Source organism: Chaetura pelagica, unplaced genomic scaffold (genome assembly GCF_000747805.2).
Source record: "Chaetura pelagica isolate M959 unplaced genomic scaffold, ChaPel_1.0 scaffold139, whole genome shotgun sequence".
NCBI lineage: Eukaryota > Metazoa > Chordata > Aves > Apodiformes > Apodidae > Chaetura > Chaetura pelagica.
The window spans coordinates 1,456,121-1,482,129 of record NW_009970717.1 but is presented as its reverse complement, the minus strand read 5'-3'; the positions used below and the strand labels follow the sequence as shown (position 1 = coordinate 1,482,129).

The 26,009-nt window shown below is 37.5% G+C and overlaps 1 protein-coding gene across 1 annotated transcript in view; it reads left to right on the top strand.

Annotated features, from left to right (window-relative positions):
• The first annotated feature begins 207 nt into the window (after window positions 1-207).
• Window positions 208-26,009, top strand: part of KIAA0355 (KIAA0355 ortholog) — a 25,931-nt gene continuing 129 nt past the window's right edge. The window contains 13 exon segments of the mRNA XM_010006173.1: window positions 208-882; window positions 7,951-8,157; window positions 10,596-10,736; window positions 11,018-11,113; window positions 11,245-11,406; window positions 11,931-12,089; window positions 16,585-16,682; window positions 18,145-18,270; window positions 18,757-19,745; window positions 22,996-23,161; window positions 24,046-24,180; window positions 25,199-25,277; window positions 25,822-26,008. Coding sequence (XP_010004475.1) covers window positions 388-882; window positions 7,951-8,157; window positions 10,596-10,736; window positions 11,018-11,113; window positions 11,245-11,406; window positions 11,931-12,089; window positions 16,585-16,682; window positions 18,145-18,270; window positions 18,757-19,745; window positions 22,996-23,161; window positions 24,046-24,180; window positions 25,199-25,277; window positions 25,822-26,008 — 3,040 coding nt within the window. The 5' untranslated portion in view covers window positions 208-387.

Sequence of the window (26,009 nt, the reverse complement as noted above, 5' to 3'; positions counted from 1 at the left end):
AATAACTTTTGTAGACTTCACAGCAAGTGACAATAATATGCTCATGAAGAAGTCATAGACAATAACTTCCCTGCACCAGCGTCGCTTTTTTGCGTGCAGAGTGGAATACCAAACAAGAGACAGAGCATTATTAAGATACTTCAGCTTGCTTTTGAGTACAGTTTATAACTGCAGCAGGGCTGCACTGAACACTGAAAATACAAAGTCAGCAAATCTGCTGCCTTTCTCACTGCTGATACAGATTATACAGACGCTTGCCTTTTTGCAATGCCTTTTGTGAAACCTATGTACACAGTCCTCCACTGTTACTGTACATAACTATATATTTGAGGAAAGAATTTGACAAGTGATTGTTAATTCAAGAAATCTTTGAACAAGCATTCACTTATGTATTGCTGCAGTGCACAAGAAAGCAAAATGGACTATAAGCGGCGCTTTTTGCTTGGCGGGTCCAAGCAAAAAGTGCAGCAACACCAGCAGTATCAAATGCCTGAGCTAGGCAGGACCCTGAGCGCTCCGCTGGCATCTACAACCCCAGCACCCCCCTTGGTCTCCTCAGCTGCTGCGGGCAGCTGCAGCCATCCCGTGCCCCACACTACGCCGATCGCTGACATCCAGCAGGGAATCTCCAAATATCTGGATGCACTCAACGTGTTTTGCCGTACGAGCACTTTCCTTACAGACCTTTTCAGCAGTGTATTTAGGAACTCGCACTATTCTAAGGCAGCTATGCAACTGAAAGACGTGCAGGAACATGTCATGGAAGCAGCGAGTCGCCTCACAGCAGCAATAAAACCAGAAATAGCAAAAATGCTGATGGAACTGAGTGCAGGAGCTGCGAACTTCAAAGATCAAAAAGAGTTCAGCCTACAAGACATTGAGGTAAGCTACCTTACTGGTTTGTATGTGAATTTGTATCATTCCTCCTTAATTGGACATCTCTTCAAAATCACTTCTACACCAGAAGTTCTCTCTGCCTTGCTTTGTATTTGTGGGCAGTGCTGGTAAAAAGAGACACTCTAATATTCTTGTTTTCTTCTTGGAAGTATTATGTAATTTGCAGTGCTTGGCTTTCAACTGGGTTGAATTAGATATTTAGTGGGTATTTCTATGTAAGAACTTGTACTCTATTTAAAGATTTATTTAAATAAGATTAATTATAATTATTCTATCTGTATAATTCAAAATTATAATCTTCTATATTATTTCAAGTTACAATCAGCAATGCAGCAACCTCTTTCTTTTTTCTTTGGGGAAACCACACTAAGTTTAGAAATAAAAATAAAGCAAAACAAAACAAAAACAACACCTTGCCCTTCCAAACCAACTAAGTAAAAGTTTTAAACAAGTTTGTTAGTAATATTTCTAGCACTATTAAGCCAGCATATTCTAAGTTAACCAATGCTTTCCACAGTATTATGCATTCTGAAGGGAGACCTGAGCACTTGGGAGTGGGGTATTGTCATCAGTGATTGTGTAGAACTGTGTATTAGTTGACTTACTATTTTACACAAATTTCAATGTTTTATTGCTTTTCAAAGCATTTTTGTCTTTTTGAGCTGTTGTGCTTAAAGGGAACGTACCATGCTAGCATCAGGGATTTGTGCTATAAAAATTTGTTGGGATGTTGCTATAATTTCCATACACTGGCAGCAAGACCCCAACTATCAGAATTCAGAGGTTTTGAAGTAGAGAAGATCCTCAGCTCTCATGCCTGGCTGGGTATTTCTGGCTATTTCTCCTGTAGTAAATGTCTGAATTACGTAACAGACAGTGTTAAGTGGTAGTCACTTATGAATCCCTGGTGGTTTTAGAAGTTCCTTGTGTTTTGACACTTCCTATATGTAAGTTATTCCTACATAATTCCATCCTGAGTGGAAAACTTATTTTTGAGTTCTCTTATCTTGATTTTGATCTACAAGAGTATTGGAGGGTCTACTGAATTAAAAACAGTCTTGAATGGAACCTATGAGTTTTCCAGTTGTGATGGAATTGAGAAGGGAAAAGTGAATGTTATAGTATTTAAATAGAAATTTTCAGCTTCACAAGTGGAGTCCACCAGGCAGCAATTCTGAAGAACAGTTCTAGTAGTTGTATGTTAAGTAGGAGTCAGTGTTGTGTGGTTGCAAATAAATCAGCATTGTTGCTGTTGTGCAAAGAGGCAGCTGTCATGTGTGTAACATGACTATGACCTGCAAGAACCATGAAATAGGCTTTCAACTCTCTTCACTTTGGTTATTACGGCCTTAAACACGACAGTGCACCCATGCACCACTGCTGTTGCTCTTAGAGAAATAGTGAGCAACTGGAGAGACACCAGAGGAGAGTAGCAAGACTAATCAGACATCCAGGAAATAGGACTTCAGAGGACAAATTGAAAAGAGTGACTACAGAAGAGAAGACTTAAGAAGGAAAATGAGAATTATTCAGGTATGTGAGAAGCTGCTAGAATATGTGGCAGTTATTTATGAGTTCTGTTCTTTGTGTCCATGTAAAGTGGAATAAGAAGTATAAACTTAAATTTCAGAAGGAAAGATTCATATTAGCTGTTGTGGAAATACTTTGTAATGTTAGTGAAGCACTGACGTGGGTTGCTACAAAGGGCAGGGAGCTTCCAACATGAGGAACTTACAGAACAGGTTAAACCTGCATCTAGCAAAACTGACCCAGGTGAAATTGTGCCTTGCATGGGACAGTACGATGACCTTTTGTGAGCCTCTTCTACTCATTCTGCTTTTCTGTGATTTAAAGACTGAGCTGTGTATGCTGAAATTCTCATCTTTTTAAAAGTGTGGTTTGTTTTTCCCCCAAACAAGTTTCATCCCCCAAGTTTTAATAAAACTACCAGCAGAATAAAAACCCTCACAGTGGAAACAGAAGAATATAAAGGGCTCGCCTGATTTCATCCAAATTCACTCATCAAGGGAAAAGAGTGAGAGGCAGTATAATTTTTCTTTTGGAAAACAGGAAAGGAAATGCAGTGATACCTGAAACTGTGTTTGCAGATTCTCTAGTTAGATGACTGAAAGAACTGAGAAGGAATTTTCAGATGTCTTGAGTGGCAGTTCTGTAATATTCTATGGAGAGATCCTCCAGAGCCTCTTCTCTGAGGGATGGAGTCTTCTATTATTGTAGCAGCTGGAGGTGAGTTGTAGCGGTGGGATGGGAGGACAGGAACCCCAAATTCTTGAGAAGGACATGAGAAGCAGGCTTTATCTGTGCATGAGCCCAGCTAAGGGAAGTGTACTTTTCCTAAACCTTCCTCAACAAAGGCTGTATATTGTAAGGAAGAATGAGAAATATAAGCAGAGCAGGTTTGGATTTAGAAATTTAGGAGAGAACTGTAGCTTTTCTGAGGTGCCACACTTTTATCTAGTAGAGTGGCTCTAGCCTCCAGGGAAGGCACTATCAAGAAAACTTCAAGTTCTGATAAACATACACTGACTTTGATTTGGACTGAAAAATGAAAACCTAGACTGTAGCAGCAGTAGGTGAGATTTTTTAGCAGAACAGAGCTTGCTAATTCAGAGATGGGTGCCAGGATGTGTAAGAAGTTGACTTCTCTTGATCAAAGTGTTGGTGACAGATGGAATTTCCCAAGGTTTCTTAATTTCAGAAATGCAAATGCTGATTTTTATTTTCTGCCTTTCCTTTTCCCCTTTCAAAAAACATTTGAATTCTCACGTGTTTTGTTGCCTGCATGGGTGAGGAACAGCTTGGAAATCAGGGGGAACAAGAGTACGTTTTATGTTAAGTTTTCCAGACCGCTTGTTCAAGTTTTGTAAGCAGGAACAGTGCAGTAAAACTGTACATCTGTTAATAAAAGTGTTAAAGGAAATCCTGTGGGGGGTAAAAAAAAAACAACAAAAACCCAAACAAAAACAAAACCATAAAAAACTGGGAAATAGTTTGTCTGTTTCCTCATCTTTTGTGAAGCTTTGCAGCAGCCTCAGTGCTGGAAAATACAAAGAATGAATCTTGTTTTAGTTACATGGAGCTTGTGTATTGTCTTAAAATGGGTAATGAGAGAGATAAGTGTTGCCTTCCTAAACAAAAGGGAAGCATGAATGGGCACTGGGTATTTACTTAAGACAGTCTGTTTTGTATTAAATTGAGATAATTTTTTGCTTTTACATTTATGAACACATTTTTGAACGAGATGCTGGTGGGACAAAAATCTCTGAGTAAATATAAAATGTAGGCTTTTCTTAGCAAATAGCCCAATTGAAATACTTCTTTAAATTACTATCTTCCTTGTGATTTGCAGGGATTGGCTTCAGACATTTCTGATTTGAGGAACTGTTAGTAGCAAAAAGCTGCTTCAAATCAGTAGGAAATGCTATGGCTTGCTGGAATGACTTTGTGCTCTTGTCCTTGTCTATAATCTCATGGTCTGCTCTCAGAACTGCTAGCATTGTCTTTAGGAATACTTTGTATTACAATTTGTTGCTGATTTTTATTTTTAAAATGCTTAACACTTAAATGTTTTTTTACTCACTACTGAACTTTTAGGTTGACTGCTAGCAGGAATTAGCCTGCTAGGTGTCTCGTGTCTCCTTTCCATCCTGTAGATGGAAAGGTGCAACTTCTTCTGGAATCTAGTTTATCTTGTAGGTAACTCAATGAGCAGGATCATGTCTTCCCTTGGAGATGCTTTAGTCATGAGATCACTCTTTTGAACTGCAGGGCATTGCTACACAGTGAAAATTAATTTTATTCTGCGTACTTTCAGTAGTATGTGGGAAAGGGGGTTATCTCATAACTTTGTATACCAGTTTGTGTCTTACCTCATAGTTGATTTTATTATATTGCTATTTCAGTCTGGTCTCTTCAGTGGGTAAACAGGTTGTCCACAGGGCTTATTGTTACTGAAACCATTAAGAGTTCTGTTAAAGGAAATGAGTTGTGGCCTTTTGTTTTTTTGAGGGTTTTGTTTGTTTACAGGAATTGCAAAAAAAAGAGAAGGGGGAAAACAAAAAAAATTCTACTACATAAAATGGTACTTGGAACTGCAGGTCAGTGTATGAAGTTTGGAAGACTGACACTGGCTATTTGGTAACTTTATTAGTGGTAGTGTTTTGTTTTAAAGAATATCTTGTATGAGATTTGCTTGCTAGGGAATATGCATGGCATCACTGTTGAGTAAGGAAATCTGGCAATTTTATGTGTGCACTTTGTCCAGCAAAATATTCCAAAGTTGATTGTATGCCCCCATTTGGAGGTTAACACAGGGCAGAGCAACCTAACACTGCATCTCCATGTGCTGTTCCTGCTTGTATGTAGCCAGTTTGATTAAACTCATCACCTGTTTCAGCGACAAGGAAGTCCAAAGTGAGATATCCCCAGCAAGTCCCCATTACTTTCAACTGTCTAAACAGGAAGACACATTCCTTTTAGGAAAGGTTATTTAGCTGCTGAGATAGATAGCTGTCCTACCTGGTAACGGGTTAGGAAAGGCAGGATGCTAGAATTGCATTTCTTGGGACAAAAAGTTTTCAAGCTGAAGACCTTGTTGTATTTGTAATATAAATTATTCTAAGACGTGGATTAAGAAAACAGCACCACTACCAAAAAAAACTTGCTAGTTGACATCTGTGATGATTCCAGTCATCTTTGATTACTACATAGCCCTCTAGGTTTTAGTTTGTTCTTATTATGGTGTAAAGTAGGAGTGTCAAACACTATGCATGGGAAAACAGGGAAAAATAAACTTGAAAAAGAGATGGTGGTGTCTCTAACAGTGGAAAAAAATGCATCTATATGCTAATGTTGTTCTGCAGATTTTGCATCAGAGATTTAGTGTATTGCTTACACACTTTGGTAATTGCTGTCCAACCCTGGTGTATTTGTTAAACTGGTGGTGGTCATACTTTTCCACATTCAGGAGTTTCAGGTCTTTGGAAGAAAATCCTCAAGAAGTGAACTTTAAAGCAAAGTGAGTTTGGCATCTGCAGTGAGTGTTTAACAGTGCAAAAATCCTCCACCACTTGGATTTTATTTAAGCAGTTAAAACCATCCTTGCCCATTTCTGAGGAAGACTGAAACAGATTATTTTTCAAACAAAATAGAAGTTCAGTAAAGCAGATGTTACTATTTATCTTTACTGTTTGACATTGTAAAATTATACTAGGAATGTTGTGTGCTGCCTCTTAAAAACTGAATCATTTGTTTATTTTGAGCTTTATTCCCAGGCAGGGGAAACTTCAACCTCTGTACCTTAAATATTCTTTGAAACTTAATCAGCTTGAAATTCCTAATGAGCCCTAGTTTCTTCTTCCCCTGAGAACTGTATTCTTCCTACACAGAAATATTTAGATCACCAGTTGCCTTTTCCTGCAGTTTTCTTATAAATCTTTCTAATCTTGCAGCCAGGAAAGTTGGAGTTTTACTCATTTTATCACTTGTGACTGTTTTTTAATAAGGCAAACTCCAGTTTCAGAGGTCAGTCAAAGTACCAAAAATGTTTAATTTTATGCCTGTACAAAGAAGGGAAGTGATTGAACCAGAATGGAATGTCAAAAGGAGTCCGGATGCGATGGAAAAAAGCACTGCCACCACTGGTTCTTCTGGAGTAGATAGTTAATGCATATAACTGTTCGTGTGACTACAGAGTCTTGCCAGTAAGATCTTTGTGTCTGAATATTTGTATTCCAGAAGAATGTAGCTGAAAATAAGCCAGATTATTTATTTGCTCCAAGGCATGACGGCTTTGTACATTATCTGTGCATTTTTAAAATTATTCCTAAAATGGAATTCAAGTTGAGTCTTTTTTAATAAATCAAACTCAAATATACGTTTTTAACCAGTTTGTGTGACAAACTCCATAAAAGAAACAAAATATTGTGAATAGCTTTTCAATACTTTTTACAGTAATTTGAAAAACACTTGCTTCTCTCCTGTGTTTTATTTATGCTGTGCTATCAGCTTTTGTCCGCTTAGGACAGCGTGGCCCTGAAGATAGACAGAGCACTCCCATTTGGGCTGCTTTCCTCTCCAGGTTGTTCCACTTCCATCTGTGCTTCCACATCTGGTGCATGCACCTAAATACTCAGATATTGACCTTGTTGTTTTGCTTGTAGTAACTGAGGCACGTGTCTGTCTTGGGTCATAATTCTCATTAGCATTCATATAAGAGAGGGAGATAAATGGAGATGGAAACACACAGGGATCAGAGGCCCAGGACACAGCCCAGCGAATATGGAGAGGGACCAACAGCCCTTCCCTGCCTTTCCTTAGGCTCTCTGAGAATTACATGACCCATTTCAGGGAAATATTCTAAAGAGAAGATTTGTGCCAGCATTAGCAGTTCCTGTCAGACAATGCAAGTGACAGGGCTGCAACTTTGTGTGTGTTCTGTAGTCACTATTATATTCTAAAAATGGCACTGCGTTGACACTGGTGCATATAATAGGAAAATGTTTTTCAGGCTTACTACTGATTATTGCTCTGCTTGGAAGATAGACTGCTGGATTAAACTTGTCTGATTTTTATGATACTGTATTAATTTTTTTGATTTTTATTTTGGTTTGGGTTTTTAGCATAAATTCTGCTTAGGTCTGTGTGCAAGTGGGTTTTGCTGTTGACTTTGTTCTTGTGATTATAGTCTATTCCCTCTTGTATTGTTTCATGTGCTCAGTATTGCTAACTAACTTAACAAGCTTTTCATTCAAATAACCATAACTTCAGTGCAGAAGTAGAAGTGACGTGGGATCACTCTTAACTCCCCTTAATTCATAAAATCCAGTGCTAACTCACTCTTTACCTTATTTCAAGTTAATGGTTAAATATCAGTTGTTACTTATTATCTGAAGCATTATTTCTATTTAAAAAAATATCTGAGTTGAACTTAGCTTCTTACCTTGAACACTGAACAAAAAGGAAGAAAGGAAACTTTGTGAAATGTTCTATTTGCTGGAAACCATTTGCTTCTGTTTGTTTCTTCTCCTGCAGGTACTTGGACGATGTTTCTTGACGGTGATGCAGGTCCACTTTCAGTTCCTGTCACAAGCTTTGCAGAAGGTCCAGCCGGTGGCACATTCTTGCTTTGCTGAAGCTGTAGCTCAGGAGAGAAAGAACATTAGTGGGGCTGGAGCCTCAAATTTAAGCCCCACAAATGAGCTAGAAGATGCAATAAGATCGTGGAGAGGAGCAGCAGAGGTACAGAATTCTTACTGTTACATTATATTTAGTGAAATTTGGTTAAATTTAGTGAAACCTGAATTCAGGCTGGACGAACTAATGAAGAAGGAAGACATCTGTCTTTAATGACATGTTACACTGGGGGGGGAACATAGTGCAGTTAGTTTCAGATGCTAAAACTTGTTTTTACCAAATGGAGATTATACCATCTTTGCCCTGTGTAAACTTTTTTTTTTTGTGATATGATTGTACATGAGGAGTCCACAAACAGTGGAAATAGCAGGTTTTTTAGTAATGAATTAACAATGTTCATACCTACTTTGGCAGACAGCAAATTTAAAAACAAAAACATGTAACAACTCTTTCAAAAACAGAGCAAAATCTTGATGAAAAATAATTTAGATCATGCCTATTTATATTAAGTTTTGAGTATTAATTCAATTTTATACTTAAAAATCTGTACAGTAACTTTTAACACGTTTGTCTTCATGCTTTTAAGCTTGATGTTGCTTGATCCATCAATTGTTGGAATGTTAATTGTATTATTTAAACAAGGCCACTCTCTGGACTTGTATTTTCACAGGTACTTGCCATCTGCGGAATCCTTACTTTTCTTGCTGAAACAAGTACTTTACAAAGAAAAATAATGTAATGAGCTTTTCTGCTTTTGCTTACACTGTTGTAGTCTGCAGACTGATAGATCAAAATGGATTCAGACACTTGAGTGCATGGTTTCCTTAAATTCAAGTAACTTGGAGCATGTGCTCTTGAGGTCTAATTTGGCAGCCCACACAAGCATATTAATTATCCTGACTGGAAATCTTGTCAAGGTTTCCATTTATCAACTAACATCTGCAAAGTATCTGAAAGCAAACAAGTTTCCTTTAGTACTGTGAATGCAGAGGAATTATTTGTAAATTTTACTGCAGCATAAATTTACTTCACTGGATAAAACAGGGATTTGGGAGTGCTTTAGGTGTGTTACAGATAATTGTAAGATACTTATAATAAGATAATTATAATCCTGCTATAGCTTCACTCCATCTGCATAAAAATAGCTAATTTTATGTTTAATAGACTTAGTTCCTTAAAGCTGCGTTACAATTTGTAGACATGTCCTGCAATCAATTCCTATCAAGTTTGTTTAAAATGTGGTTAAAATTTAAACTTGAGTTTGCAGAATCTGGGACCTTAACTTTCTTTTTTTACCTCCTTCACAGCCCACTTCAGCTATTTCTGTTGACAAAATCTGTATTTGGAAATAGAGTTTAGTGCAAGTATTATGCTAAATCCTTTATTAAACATTCATGAGGAGAAGAGAAAAGCACAGATTCTCACTACTTTCAGAATTACAAGAGAAGAAATTTTTTCAATTTTTATGATTGACTAAAAAAATGGAAGTATTTGCTTGGGTTTCTAGTATAGCACAAGAAAAATCTATGCTTTGTAAATAAATAATTGTAGATAGACTAATATTAAAGTCATTTTGATAGAAGGAAGATTTGAAGTACTGAAATCTTTCCAAATTTTTACTTTCTGGAGTGGAAGGCAATCCATTATTTCCACATAAAATCAGCCTCTTTGGCAGGAGGATACATGGCTATTTCAGAATAAAATTTAAAATTATACTTTGTTGGTAGCTCAAAACTATTTTTCCTTTTTAAGACTTGGAAAATGGTCTAATTTTGTATGTGTCAATGGGGTGAACAGTGTGTCTGTCCATTGGCTGTAGTACCAAAAATCCCTGGTTTGGACATCCTGCTTTAGAGCAAGACTCTTTTCCAGACTGAAAAATAAACTGTATCTGAGGCCTTAAGTGCAGTTGAGAGTAGGTTTCTATTTGTTTTACTCTGTTCAGTAGTGTAATATTTTACAGTTAACATTAGATACTTGGCTTTTCATATTTCATATTTTTCAAAATCATTACCTAAAGCTATTCTCTTGCTATGCTAAATTGATGTTACAGTCTTGCATGGTTCTTCTCAAATTGCACCACAGTAATCACTCTTTATTTTATTAAATGTATCATCCTATGTACACAGGATTGTTTGTACACGTGATTAAATGTATCGTCTCTTTCTGTGGCAAGTGATACCCTTTACATTGAAGTTACAAGTACCTCCTCTAACTGCCTTCATCATGTGGCCTGTGTAACAGGATCCTTAGTTCTGAGGGGGAGCTGAAATAGTAGCAGCAAACAATGTTGAATTAAATAGCTAGCCAACACCTATGTGCCATGCCAATTACGTGAGATTTCTACTTCCAAAGTAGCAGTAGATGTTTAATAAGTTACAAAAAATAATCTCCTACAGTTCCTTTCCACCAGGTATCGCTTCTCATCTCCTTTATTATGTTTTAAACTCTGTGGGGTTTTTTGCTATTTTTTAAAATGCAATTAAGCTTCACATAGTTTAACATTGAACCTCTTTACCCTGGAATTTTATTTTACATTACAGGCCACAGCTCGACTGCGAGAAAGAGGCTGTGATGGATGTTTGGCCGGAATTGAAGTTCAGCAACTCTTCTGCTCACAGAGTGTGGCGATCCCTGAACATCAGCTCAAAGAGCTAAACATGAAAATTGACAGTGCTTTGCAGGTGAATTTTTTAAGTCTGAGGCTTTCACAGGCATGTAGCACAGTCAGTGGGCCAAGGAGTGAAATATGGAAGGAGTGTATTACTGCAGAAGTATGTACCATGGGCAGCCACGAGGTGTTTTAGAATTACGGTATTTCAATCTTAGATGATAAATGTGTGTATTCTGCAGAACTGAGTAGGGTAAATCCATGTAACAATTCTTATGTAAGTATCCAGACACAATGACTACATGCTGACATATCTGCTGATATGTTCTGTCTCAACTTTTTGTTTAATGTCAGGCTTACAAAGTGGCTTTGGACAGTTTAGGTCATTGTGAATATGCAATGAAAGCTGGCTTCCACTTGAACCCAAAAGCTATTGAAGCAAGTCTTCAGGTAGGATCTGCTAAACCTCCTCTTTCTCATTCATCCCTTTTCACCTTGAAAATAACTATTTTTGTAAAAAAAATTGGACTAATATTAGGATTTTCTGATGTCTTTGTTTCTTCTGTTCTCCTTTATTTCAGGGCTGTTGCAGTGAAGCTGAAGCCCAGCAAACGGGAAGGAGACAAACTCCACCTCAGCCAATTCAGTGTGAACTGCCCACTGTACCTGTTCAGATAGGATCACATTTTCTGAAAGGAATATCCTTTAATGAGTCTGCAGCAGAAAACCTGAAGCTGAAAACGGTAATAACCCTGATTCTAACCACAGGAGTGCAGAAAGGAGGAAAAAGAAAAAAAGAACAACTCCTTAAAATTCAGCAACAGTAGAAGTTCAGTGCCAAACTTGTATTTAAAAGTGCATGTTTTTTAGGCTGACTTCCTGTGGAAACAAGGTGTTGATAACATTGTAGGTCCACGCCTGCTTCTCATAACATTTCAACCACCTGAGCAAATTCAGTCTAATCTGAGAGAAGCATAGAAATCTAGCTCAAAATGCTGCCTTTTAAAAATTATTATTATTATTATTATTAAACCATTTTGCAAGAATATACGCAAAAATACTGATTTTGATTTTGGAATAGCAGAGACTTTCTTCCAGATTTGTGTTCTGCAGTTGTGCTCTTCAAGTTATACAAGATGGTTCAGAGGTAACGGACATTATAGTTTTAAAAGTGTAGAACAATGATAAAATACATACGGAAGCATTGGTGTTAACATTTCTGAATGTGTTTAGTGTGTTTAGTATAACGTAGTTGTTATTTTTACAGCACACAATGCTGCAGTTGATTAAGGAAGCTGGATGCCATAATGGACTTACACCACGGGATGACTCTCCTGTTACTGAAGTACTAAATCAGGTTTGCCCTTCCACTTGGCGAGGAGCCTGCAAAACTGCTGTACAATTGTTATTTGGCCAAGCTGGACTGGTAAGTGACTATGAGTAGGCTTAGTGGAAGAAGGGCTACTGAAGCGTCCTGAAGAGAAACTAGATATTTTAAAGCATTTGGAAATTCATTTCCAGTGTCTTATGTTGTGTTTCTCCATTTTTAATGCTGCAGCTAACTTGATTTATGAGCAAAATGTATCCTCATATAATGCAAGTTGGTACATGCTGTCTGTAGTTGATAGAACAGGAGAGTGTCTTGTGTGCTTCATACTCTGTTACTAGAGAGAACACAAGCAATGAAAACTCCAATACATACTGAAACAAAGATTTTCAAATCTACAGATGACTGTGTTAAAAGGAATACCCCCTTCCCCTTTCTCTCAGATTAGTTTTTAAAACTGCCATTTTTTCATTTCCCCTCTGCTTTGAATGGAAGCTGGGTTTCCTGCCTGACATAAACCAGGAAGTCCTCTGCACCAAGCAACACTGCCTGACACCTCCAACAGAGGAGAGAGCAGTTAAATACTTCATTGTAGACATATGTATTTAGAAACAAACCCCATGGATTTGACAGTATCTAAGCAGTTGCTAAAAGTAGATTCTTTGAACACACTCTGATAAGAAAATGCATTTGTGCTCCCATAATCCAACTAATTACTGTAATCTCTTCATTTAATTAAGTGTTTGTTCATGACACAGGGTTTTTTTGCCTACTGTGAGTTTTCATTTGAGTGGACAAATGAGGGTAAGAATGCAATAGTAGGAAGTGCAATCATGAAGATACACTGTAGCCTGTGATAGTTTCTGTCAACTATTCTTTGAATCACCTTTAACCTACAATGAGCTAAATGCTTCTTGTTGATTCAGATGCTGATTCTTTTTTCAGGCTGATGGCAGGCCATCAGGACTTTGTGACTAACTGTAATTTCTGATCAGAAGATCCATATCGTTACATACTTTGTAAATAACACCTTTTTAAAACAAATTTCACAGCTGATTAAGTGACTTTGACCTTCTGTCCTATTTCTTTAAACCATTTTTTGGTACCAATAACAGGTTCTCCAATAACTGTGAATGATAAATTGCAAATAATAAATTTGTCAGATATTTCTACATCAGCATTCCTTTGATAATAGGTATCAGATATTCCCTTAAGTATCTGTTAGAGATAGAGGTTGAAATAATACTTGACTTTGGTTGACTTATGATGTAAACAAAGCTTAAAATCAAAGAGACAGACCATCAATATCATAACAGCAGAGCATCTGCTATCAATCCTTACTTCAGAGTGATGCAGGGATTTAAGGACAGGAGGCAGTAGTACATTAACCACCTTGTATAAGGAAGTTTTACAGGGAGGCATAAGAAGGTGGTATCTTTGGAGGGAGAGAAAGCAGCTGTGGAATAGTAGGATTGATTACATTTCTACTGAAGTGTTTTCAAGGAAAATATGTATTAAATAGTAATAAATACAGTAAGAACCAGAAAAAAGAATATGGTTAAGTGGGATTGTGTCTTCACCTGTCATAGTTCATGGTAGGATGCTGAGAATCAGGAGGTTACAGGAAATGAGGCCAAAAAAGAAAACACTTTCTCAGCAGCCCTATGAGGGTGTGCTGTAACTCAGGAGGAGTTCTTGGCTCCAGAGTGTCTAGGTATGGAATGCCTTGGAGGATGCTGCACCTCCCACCATTTCTTTTCTGGGGAGTTTCAGGGTTGTGCACACCCAAGTCCTGCCCTGATGAGATTTGAGAAGTGGCCCAAGGCACATTTCAGCTCTGGAGTCTGGAAATCTCCTGGTGTCCCCCAGTCTAGACATACCTAGTTAGACCTGTTGGTAATTAAAGTGCTGATATTCTTCAGGTTTATCATAACATTTGGAGAGCTGTCAGCATAAAACTTAAACATTCTCCCAAATGACAGTGCTGATTTAAGAAATATTACTTGTGTTGAATCATGGATGTCTACAAATGAACCTCGTGTTCTGAAAGTAGCAGGTTTCTATCTTCAAAGAATAATGACCTCTACATGACAGAAAACTTGGTAGCTTTCTCTCCTTCACTCTCACTTTGATTTGTTACAGTTTGGCAGGGTGGGAGGGTTGAGGATTTTCTTTATTAAGTTTGTGCCATGATTTTATACAAGATTCAATTATGTTAGTAGGTAGCCTCATGCTATGGTGAGAAATTGTAATTTGCTTCTTTAAAGCATTCTTTGGGTGGAGATGAGAGAGGAAACACCTGTAAAATAAGAACAATAGATTTCTGATGAACAGGAAGCCATCTTCTAAGCTCTCACCAGGCAGGGAAGGAGAATATGTTTATTTTAAGTTTATTTTGTATAGAACTTGGATAGATGAATCATGGGACAGTATTACGTAGTCTTTTAGACAGCTTTTAAAACGGAACTCTCTGCGTTAGTTTAGAGTTGTGTGTCAATTCGTCATTTAAACACTAAATTTAAAAAAGAACATTATCTGACACTCTTACAATATTTAGCCTATCTTGCCATGTGTCTTTTAAAAAGAAGCTTGTTAAGAGTGAAAGCACAATGAGATGTTACTTAGTTTGCTTGGTAATTTTAGGTTCCATTTTTTTAACATCAGAAATTTTTTAAAGTGAAGTTTTGCCTTTTTTTTCCTTAGCATATATATTTTAAAATTATTTTCAGATTTGAGTCTACTGAAGAAGTCTCCATGGTTGAATAAAAGTAATGTGTGTTAAAACAGTTTAATTAAGAGGGTGAGTGGAAATAAAACTCTGAATTGGCCTCATTGAAACTCAGAAAGAGAAGATTTTAACTGAAGCACCCTTTTTTGTGCCAGTAGATCTTTCTATAGCAAAACCCAACGTACATTGCAGAAACATAAAATCTCCTAGATTTCTTTAAATCCCAGGTGGTGTAAGTCTGACCAAAGGTTGAGAAATGCAAAACTTTTTTAAAAAGGAAAAAAGGAAGATATGGGGGGAGAGGTGAACAACCCACAATAAAGCCCAGACCATGAGCACCATTGTGCACCAGTACCAGAAGCTGATCTAGCTCTGCACAAACCAGAATTTTAGTTCTGACTTAGAGGTCTGAGATGCAGAGAGTGTTTTTCCTGGGAGTTGAGAAAAATCTCATTTCTCCTTGAGAAACTTTTCCTTCCACTTGTTCTTGAGAAAACTACATCTCTCCTTATCCCAGTTATAATTGTGATACAGCTAAATTGCAAATTACATAAAATTAAAATGGTCCAAACACAAGGAAAAATGTGCTGGAGTTGCCCTGTTATTGAATGAGAAGTATTTTCATGAGTGGATAATAGCATGGTCTTGTCACTGTGCTTTAACATGTTTTATAAGTTTGAATACACTCAGGGAAACACTGAGAGTCAACTGAAGGAGTATCAAGGTCTTATGGTAAAATATCTAAAAAGTGGGAAATAATTGTATTCAAGTGTCATTGGATGGCTTTGTTAAAGCAAGAGAGAGAAGACACTCAGCATTTGTATTTCACATTTCTTCATAACCAGTTATAAACAACCAGTTAGAATTAGAATCAGTGTAGGATGATTGAAAAGACAGCCAGTACTATCCCTTGAGGCTTATTTATACTAGAGAACTTTTGCCATTTCAAGGATACAGCTAATCTGCTAGTCACTAGAGCAAGAACTGCTGACTGCTGCCAAAAAGCTGCTGGTTCAGCATAACCAAAATAGGAAATTATGGAAATGATCAAAAAGGCCAACTCATGCAGATTGGACAACAACAGAAAGCACAAACCAAATATGGAGCTTACCATCACTGGTATTAATGTTTAAATGAAGCTGAAGTGAATCCATTCCTTTTCGATTCTGTAAAAATAAAGGTTCAGGACAATAGGTTAATTTTCAAGACTTTCATCTTCCATGTGTCATGATAATGTCTTACAAAAGACTGAGAATTCAACAAAATGAACACACTTTTCTTCTCTTCATATAATAGAGAATTTATAATTGAGTAGGTGCCATTAGGTGTAATAGAGAAATGTTGGTGTGGGATTTTATAACCTTAAAAGGAGGTGGGGAGTACTAAGAATTGTGAGCTATGTGAAGAGTTTCAGACTAAATACCACTTGTCTGTAGCATACCATACACTGCAGTGAAGTTATTTAAAATATTTTGATAAATAGGTGTTTGGGAGCTATTAAAGTACTAATAGTGCCAAAGCTCTCAAATGTAAGGGCTGTTACATGAAGCCATTGATAACTACCAGCTGTTAGGTAAAGCAGTTGGTAACTACTTAGCGATGCATAACTACAATATGTAATGGAGAAGAATTAAGTCCTTGAAATATGGGTTACTGTATCAAACTATTAATTTTATTTCTTTTTTTAATATATTAAAATAGAAGTCAATTTATATGATTTTGTGAGTTGATTTGTTTTTCGCTGGTTATTTTTTCACCTGTAGCGTGGCAGGGAGGTGAGACTATTGTATCCTAACTGCAGGGTGATAAAATAACTAGAATTCATTATTTAAATAATTTTCTTTTTATTTTCATTTCATTTGCTAGGTGGTTGTGGACACAGCACAGATCGAAAATAAAGAAGCATATGCTCCTCAGATAAGTTTAGAAGGATCCAGAATTGTGGTGCAGGTTCCATCAACTTGGTAAATAAAAATACTGCATTGTAGATTAAACTAATAACTATGACTGAAATATATAGGGGGGAAATATTGCAGTACACATGGAAGAAAGAGTACTATGCAGTTATGTCATATCTTTAGTGAGTTCCTTTCTCTGGAACTGTTTGAATACCAGCATTCCTGACAGACTGAGGGTTGTACTTCAGCTGTCTTTGTACCAGTGCTGCCTCTGAAGGAAATTAGGAAGGCAGTGCTGGGGCACTGAAATACACTTTTAAAGAAAAAGTAAAGGCTTGATGATGAAAGAGAAGCTTTATAAAAATAAATTCAATAGTATTCCTGTTATGCTCCTCCCTGGCAGGTCCTCACAGCAGTTACCTCAGGAAGGGCAGGAATTAGATTAATTTGAGAATTTTAGTTTTAGTGGGGTTTTTTTAAATATTTTTTTTCACTGAGGTGTTCTTTAAGTGCTGTCATGAAAGCAGAACTCTGTGCTCCAAGAGATGCCAGTTTAGTTGACTACCCAGGAAAGAATGGTAGGATTAATCCACAGCTTAGGTGATGATTTCTTCCCTTTTGAAACCGATTTGGAACTAGAACACTTCCTTTCTGTCTTAGTCCAGTGTTAGGAATTTCAGTACAAGACAGTTCATTCATCTCAATCTGCAGTGGGGATAGCCTGTTACTAATGGTACCAGCGGTGTGTCCGGAAGGACAAGTCAACCGATAGTCTGTTTACCCAAATACATCTTTAATTCCTCTATATAGTGTAAACTGGCACTTCTCTGTTCTCTTTATGTAAATTGCTCTATTATCAAAGAACTAAAATAAAACTGGATAGTTTGGAGCCAGGCTTTGTGTGCTCTGGAAGAGCTCCGCCTGCTGACGAACAGGGAGAGTGCCTCTGCTCCTCGGCTGGAGGGGCTGGTCAGACACTTGACACGTGCCAATATTGAGATTTAAGTTGTACTTAGTTCACCTCAAATTCAGTCGCAGTTCTGTGCCATTAGTGGGGAGAATTCACTAATCCTGCATCTTCACAGCTCAGTAAAACCTTCCTCAGACCTTTGGATATGTCAGGCTGGGGTTCTTAGCACCAGACCCCCCAGTGCACCCGTGGGAGTGTTAGCTGTCAAGTTTTGGAGTGTTCTTGCCATTTTTCAGAAATGGGCTTTGGGTACTTGTTATTTCTTACCTCTGTGCCTGAATTCTGTTTGCTCAGCTGAAAAGCTAATCATTAATAATTATTTTAAAATAACTCCTAATTTTACAGTTAGATTAGTTGTATATTCAACATCAGAAAAAACTGGGGCTGCAGGCGCAGCCTTTAGGAACCCTCAGGCATGCACACATGATGCTGCCTTTATTAGTTGCACCTCTGTGGGAGCGAAAGTGGAGCATCAACTGGCCTTTTATTATCTTTGTAGCATGGTAAAATTGTTTCATGAAGATAAATAAATAAATAAGTTAAACTTAATGATTACAGGTGTCTGAAAGAAGATCCAGCAACAATGTCATTGCTACAAAGGAGTCTGGATCCAGAGAAGACTTTGGGACTAGTAGATGTGCTCTATACTGCTGTGTTTGACATACACAGGTGGAAGGAAGGAAGGTACATCTCCTCTTGAGCTTCATACTCTATCTCTCTAGTTTAAATCAAGCCAACAATGTTGAAAGATCTGTACTGAGGAATTTGGCAGTGCTGGTTCATGAGAAAGGGTCATACTGAGGGCAAGAAATTGGTACCTTGTGGGTACATAAAATTCAGCAGTCTTCTAAAAAAACCAACATCAAACCAGCAGCTTATCCAAGTTTACAACAGTATGTTTCTCTCTGTCAAGAATACTTGATTTATTTTAAATTAGCCTACATTTAGATCTTGAAGCACAATTAGAATTTCTTCAGGAATGGAAAGTAGTTAATGCTATTGCAAATACTAGTAATAATTTGTGTTATTACCATGAGAAGTAGCTAATGAACATGGCAGTCTTTAGTTTTGTTTCCTCCAGTAACTATTACCCAAATGCACATTTTCCTCCAAAGTACAAACTTGGGTTATTTATTTGGTGGTTTGATATACATGTTTTTGTTGATGCAGGGAGCAAGCTTTGCCTTGTATTCAGATCCAGTTACAGCGTGAAATATCAGACTTTGGGAATCAAGTTGACATGCCATCTGGAAATGGAAGCAAATCTTCAGGTGGTCTGCAAAAGACGTTCTCAAAACTGACTTCACGGTTTACAAAAAAAACTTCCTGCACCAGTACAAGTAATACTGGAAGCTACTCAATCCCCAGTACACCTTCCAAAAATGTCTTTATAAGTTCCAACTCAGAGGACAAAGCTAAAATGCCCGCTCACGTGGATGCAAGGTTACAAAGCATTTTGAACATTGGTAATTTTCCTAGGACCGCAGATCCACTGCACTCAATTCAGAGCACAAATAATCAGCTAGTGAATGGGTTTCTGGTTGAAAGACGGGATAACTTCTTCAAACCGGATGATGGCAAGGATGAAAAAGGTATGAATTTACCAACTGATCAAGAAATGCAGGATGTTATAGATTTTTTGTCTGGTTTTAACATGGGCAAATCCCAGCAGACTTCTCCAATGGTGAAAAGAAGGAACTCTGTTGCATCCTCTACAGCAACAGAACAAAAATCAGGGACAGTACAACAGCAGCCGCAGTCTGTCTCTCACACACCAATGCATCCTTCCCAGCAAGGCCTGTCACAGCAACAACAGTCACAAAAGCAGCAGCAGCAGATGCAGTACTACCAACACCTGCTTCAACCTATTGGACCACAGCAACGTGTACCTGCTAAATGGCTCACTAATTCTTCACAGCAGCCAGCCCAAGCTGTTGGAGCTGGATTGTCTCATATTAACCAGTGGAATAATCCTGGTTTTTCAGATTTAAGCTCTGATTTGTACAGCTTGGGTCTTGTGAGCAGCTACATGGACAATATGATGTCGGAGATGTTAGGACAGAAACCACAAGGACCTAGAAACAACACGTGGCCAAATCGTGACCAAACTGATGGAGTGTTTGGGATGTTGGGAGAAATCTTGCCTTTCGACCCTGCAGGTGGGTGTCCTTTCCTTTATAATGTTTTTTCGTAAGGGTCCTTTTACAAAGAATACTATTAAATATTGCTAGTAATAACTCACTTCCTAGTGCTATCCACCAGATGCTAGGGCACTTACAAAGCAAAAAGGTATTACATGTATGGCTTTTTTATTTCTTAACAGAAGGTGAACTAAAATACAAGCAAGTTTGATTAATAAACAAGAGGGGGAACAAATCCCTTGTTTCTTGTCCCAGTAGTAGTAGTTGTGACCTTTCTGATATGGACCACATCAAAATACCAAAGCAGATACTTGCAGATTATGTTCCTCCAGTTGTTAATTTGTAAAATTGTTTAAAACCAAACTTCTGAAATTATCTGTTTCACCTCTACCCAAAATGATCCTGCTCTTTATCAGTTATGCAGTCTGGAGATAAAGCCAGATTGCATCTTTCCCATATCCCAACATTACTGTGCAAATCCATGGGAGTCATACTGGTTCCTCTGCTACTGTTACTGCAGTGAAGATGTTGGATGCTGAAGGATTAGAGACTAAAGAGCAAATGCCATGTGGTTTGCCAGATGTGTCTGAACCACCAATAAATTGTAAATATATAAAAGGATTATTGTCAAAGATGTCACGAGATAAAATTTTATAGCCATAAGCAAATAGCTAAAGACTTAGGAAATTGACTGTAGAGTTTAAAAGGAGATTAATAAATTCTTCTGATAGTATTACTAAGAACAGCTTACAAATCTATTATCTCCAACATAATTTCTGCTAGCCTGGAACATGGCTACAGGAACATTGTATTCATTTATGAAAACTGCCTGGAGGGAGGCAGCACTAGAACAAACAGGAAAACCTTTTATCAAACCAGGAATCTGCTTCCTGTGCTCATTTGCACACGTGTGTATGTGAGGACTGTGTAGGCATCTCAGAAACCAGCTCGTTTGACTCATAATTTTGATAGTTATTTTGTCAATTAGTTGATAAATGAGTCAAGTTTATGAGGCAAAAATAGGCATTGTAGTTAGGTTAACAAAAGCTTCTTAAAAATTTAAGTCTGAGTTGGCATCATCTTATTTAAACATACTTATGGTGTATAGTTAAGGATTATTACAACCTTTGAGGAAGGATAAACTGATTTTAACTAAGCACCAAACACACGTATGTGTAGGCAAAAAAATGCATTTGTACAGAGGACTGGCATTTTTAGCATTCTGAATCCATTATATTTCTGGAGTATTTTCCTTAAAAAAATAAAGCTACTTGTTTTCTTCCATTTGATATGATGAATATTAAGGACTTTGATACTTTGAAGAGGTGGCTTAGTCAAGCTGATGAACGGTGCTCTGTAGATTAAGATCTGTTTCTACAGTTAAAGCAATAAGTAAACAGTGTTTTCCACAGATCTGGGATTTAAAAAACCAAAACCAATTAAAAAAAAATTTCCAATCCAGCAGACTCTTCTACTGGAAAGGTAACTTTTAATATAATTTGTCTGGTTGAGCTGTGATGTAGAAGTTTTCATTCTAAACTCTAGTTAGTGAAGTACATAAGGCTTTAAAATGAGAAACACTTTCATTTCTAGACTTTCTTAGGACTTTGTACACTTGTAATTCAAAACAAATGGCATTACTTTTCTGATAAATATTTTTACAGCCTGAAAATTGTCACTTTTCAGATGCAAATGCTAATTTAGAACTTACAAAATTGATGGCTTTTCATGTCAAAGGCTTAACTAGCAACTAAAAATGTGTTTTGAAGTACTTTTATAATCTATAAGAACTTGAAGGAATGTCAAGAGCAAGAACTAGTAGAAGAAATGTTGATATTTACAGGTCTTTTTTTAGTTACTTTCACAGATATGAAAGAATGCATTAAAAAACATCTTGGAAAAAACTCTTTACCTTATGTGTTTTTATTAAGGTAAAAATTAACACAAGTTACTATTTTGAATAGTACTTTATGCTATCCACAGGAAAAAACCCTTGATGCCCTTCAGAATCTATCCTTAGATCAAAGTATCTGTCTAACTTCCAGCCTCATCTTAAATTGACATAAAGCTATTTCTCAAAGAGAACAGGTGTTAGTGGGAATATTTTGTTTCTGCACAGCTGTCAGACAGCTCCATCCCTTGCTTAGACAACAAAGAATGTATGGAAACAAAGTTAATTTCTTTTAATTTTAATTTGCATCCAGCAGAACACTGGAGCTCTTTTTTGAATGTGCCAAATGAAAATGAGGAAAATTATCTTCTAAATGCTGAATAGAATGCTGGGAAGTCACCCTATGAAAGACTGATTTCTGCTTCCTGAGCTGGGCATTCATGTTAAGACACTCTTCAGTCTTCACTCTTAAATTACAACTGAGACAGCAAGCCAGCAGCTCTGTACTTGTTGCTGCAATTACTATGCATGTAGTCCAGACATTTTCCATAAATCTGGTCAGATTGCAGAGTTTTCCCTCAGGAAAAAAAAAGGCAGAAAGAAACAGAAGCTGTGGAAACTCAATTACATTGACACATAAGAGCAGTCTTTTTCATGCATTAATTATTTTATCTGCTCAATTGAGCTTTGGGATTAAGGCTTTTGCTTTGTCTGCTCAAGAACATGCTTAGCCCTTATCAGGTGTTTGGGACACACAAAACACTTAATTGAATAATTTTTATTTTTAAGAATTAGTGTGTTTTCTGTAACTATCAAGCTTATTCTGAGATATTTTGCAGGTCAGGATCAGAACATTTTTTAAATTGTCTAGTCTTTGTAAGAAGTAGACAATTTGTGGGCAGTATGTTCATATGTGATCCATCTGAGATTCTGATTTCTTGAAGTAGGCAGGGTCACAACATGGTGGGAAATTGTGGTGCAATATAGAATCAGTTGTAATGATTGGTACATTCTTTTGTGCTGAGCCTGGATAAATGTACCAGCTTTAATTCCATCAGTGTCTGCTGATGGGATATTGGACCTTTCAGTGCATACACATCATCATAGTGACAAATACTATTTCCCTAATGGAATGCAAGGGGAAGGTGTACCCACCACAGGTGAACGGTGCATATCTACTTTTAAAAACCATTTTCCATTCTAGTGTTCTTCCCTGCTCTGTGAAGAGGTATCAACTGTTTTCTGGCATTTATTAATATTGAAGGAGTTACTTTCTGTTGTGAGGTGTGGTTGAGCCTAAAGGATTAAATGAGGGTGATAACTGCAGTAGAAATAGCTGAAATGTCAGCAACTGACTTCTTGGTTTCTTTTATTCAGTTGGCTCTGATCCAGAATTTGCCCGCTATGTTGCTGGGGTCAACCAGGCTATGCAACAAAAAAGGCAAGCACAGCATGTCCGTCGTCCCAGCAACACACGCAGCAACTGGCCTCTTCCTGATGATCCTCATAAAACCTGGCCCTTTCCTGAGTATTTCACAGAAGGGTAAGAGATTAGGCAGGCTACATCTTTTTATTGTATATGATTCTGTTAGACTTGGCAGAACGTGGGAATACTGGATGATCTTTCCAATTGCTGCTGCATCTGTGAAAGCTGCACTTCATTATGTCGAGAATGAGAAATCTGAGCCCTGCTTTGTTTCGCTGATACTGAACACTGACATTTGTTTGATGTCTTTTTTTAGTGGCATGTATACCAACTTTGACTTGAACTGAGGAAGTATGGAATTTATAGCATAGATTCATTCAGAACAGTTTTCTTTCAGTATTTTGAAAACCTTGTCATTTTTTTCAAGACCTAGGTTTGATGAGAAGTGATACTATCAAAGTTGCAGCGCCTGACTGAACCAGGATCCTGATTTTAGCCACTTAATCTTGCTACTGTAAGGCAGATACCTAACAGCAAGGATATTAGTAGTTCTCTTCCAAATCACAACTGTTTATTACAGCAGCAGCATTTCAAGATTCTCTGTCCATTTGTTCATACCATAGTAGCCATGACTCTCAACCTAACTTAAAATCAGTAGGACAAGTATGTGTTCTAGTTCAGTTTTGCAATGAAGAAGTCAACTGTGTAGTGAGTCCAAAACCAAGCATCACTGTTTCTCCTTCCTCACCAAGAGAGAGCCACTTTTAATTTATAGAATTATTTAACTGAAATATATATGAAGTGACTGTAACAATCAAAGCAATTTATGTGATTACTCAGAAGTATGTAATTGAAAGTAGTTGTATTACTGGTACCTTTTATAAAGCAGTGAAGTTTCTGAAGTACCACCTGTGACAAAGATTCAGCATACCTAGCTAGGACATAAAGTCTGGAACAGGCACTATGAATACAAGGACTAATACAACTTTTTTTTCTTGCAGTGATGTGACAAATAGCTGGTCTGGTACTCAAGGAGACTCTGCCAGCTCAAGTGATGAGACATCCTCAGCTAATGGAGACAGTTTGTTCTCCATGTTCTCAGGGCCAGACCTTGTTGCTGCTGTAAAGCAGAGAAGGTGAGCAAAATGAACAGGAAAACACACAGCTTTGGAAGAATATTCTTTTTTTTTGGTAATTTGAGTAGCCACACAAAGGAAATTCCTGATAACTAGATGGAAGTTATGTGAATGTCATTTTTCATTCTATGCTGATAAGGATCCAGGGTATAATCTGACTTTAATGCTAGGGATTCCCAAAGGCAGTTACACTAGTAGTTGTATCCTTATGCAAACTAGCATCTCTGCAAATAGCCAGTTAGCTGAAACTTCAGTGTGGCTGGAAAAGGTCTGATGCTTTTCCTTTTCCAAGATAATGACAGTTTCCTATAGATTATATCTTAATACCTATTTTTAGATGCATTGCCTGAAAGGAAGTATACTGGAGTTGAAAATAATGAGACTAAGGCAAGCAGGTTGAAAGCAAGCAACCACAAGAGAGGCTCTTTTCTGAATCTTTACACGACAATATAGGGGGACAGGAACTGTGCTTCAATAAATGCTAAATTGAAATTAATGCAAGAGACCTATCCAATCAGCAGCCACAGAAGTAGAAATTATTTGTGTTTTTAAAAAGGAAGCAAGGAAGGGAAACACAGTAAGCATATTCTGGGTGAATTAATCCGCCACCAGATTAAGCCACCAGAGATCTAGCAACTGACTATGGAGCGATTTATGAAGCAAGAACAGAAGCCTGTGCTTTAGGTAGTGCTCTGAAAACAAAGGGAAGTTTCTAAACAGTGTGATTCATTAAACAAAAACTCAAGCTGAATTAATGGTACTACTCTCTTATGCTGCTTTGGAAAGAAAACCATTCTACAAGCCAGGGCCTGACAAAATACCACACCTAAAACAATACAGCAAGGGAAAGTACTGAGCAAAAATGCATGAAACAAGATGAAATGTCATTACACATTCTAGGCTGTCAAGTATGACAGCCTGAAACTACAGAATAGTAGGTGCCAGTGGCAGATGAATGTGGGTGACTCACTTAAAAAAAAAAAAAAGTAAATGTCACTTTTTTTTTTCTTTTTGGCAGAAAACACAGTAGTGGTGAACAGGAACCTAGCACGCTGCCATCACCACCTCTTCTTTCTGCTGCAGATGACCGTAATCAGGTGAGCTGAAAATGGCTTTGCTTAGTAATTTTTCCTGTTTGCATTTTGGGGTGGCTTACACTAGGAAAACTAGAATAGCATGTCTCTCCGTATTTGTTGCCTCAGATGAACCCCAAACTATTTGCACTCAAATGCTACCAGATGCTTTTATCAAAATTACCAAGTTTAAATACTAAAATTGGAAATCACTGATCTTTTTCCCTTGTAGCAGAAGTTATCACAAAGATTTCAAGGTAAGAGGCAACACAGTTGTCTGTGGAGAGAAAACTAAAGGATCAGCAAATCTATTACCTGTCATGCTAGAAATTCTGGCTTAGAGTGGGGCTACTATGTGTCAAGTACATATGCTGAAGTAAATAAAAAGGCTTTGCAATAGGCAGGTCCTTGAAGACTTAAGAGTGCTATATATGTGCATCAATTCTACCTTCAAACATCTTCTGCAAATGTCTTAAGGAAGGGATAATATAATGCGATGTGTTAAGTATGGTCTCAAAAGTGGTGTCGGCTTAAAACAAACCAAACCAAACTGGTTTTGTTTTCTCAGGATAATAAAACCAAAACTTGGCCTCCAAAGGCACCCTGGCAGCACACGTCCTCTGTCACAAACACGCTACCCAGTCAGAATACATCCCTGTATCCTCTGAGCAGTCCTGTCAGCCAGTGGAGCGACACGATGCAGATCCTGCAGTCCCCCATGTGGGCAGCAGCCAACGACTGTGCTCCAGCAGCAGG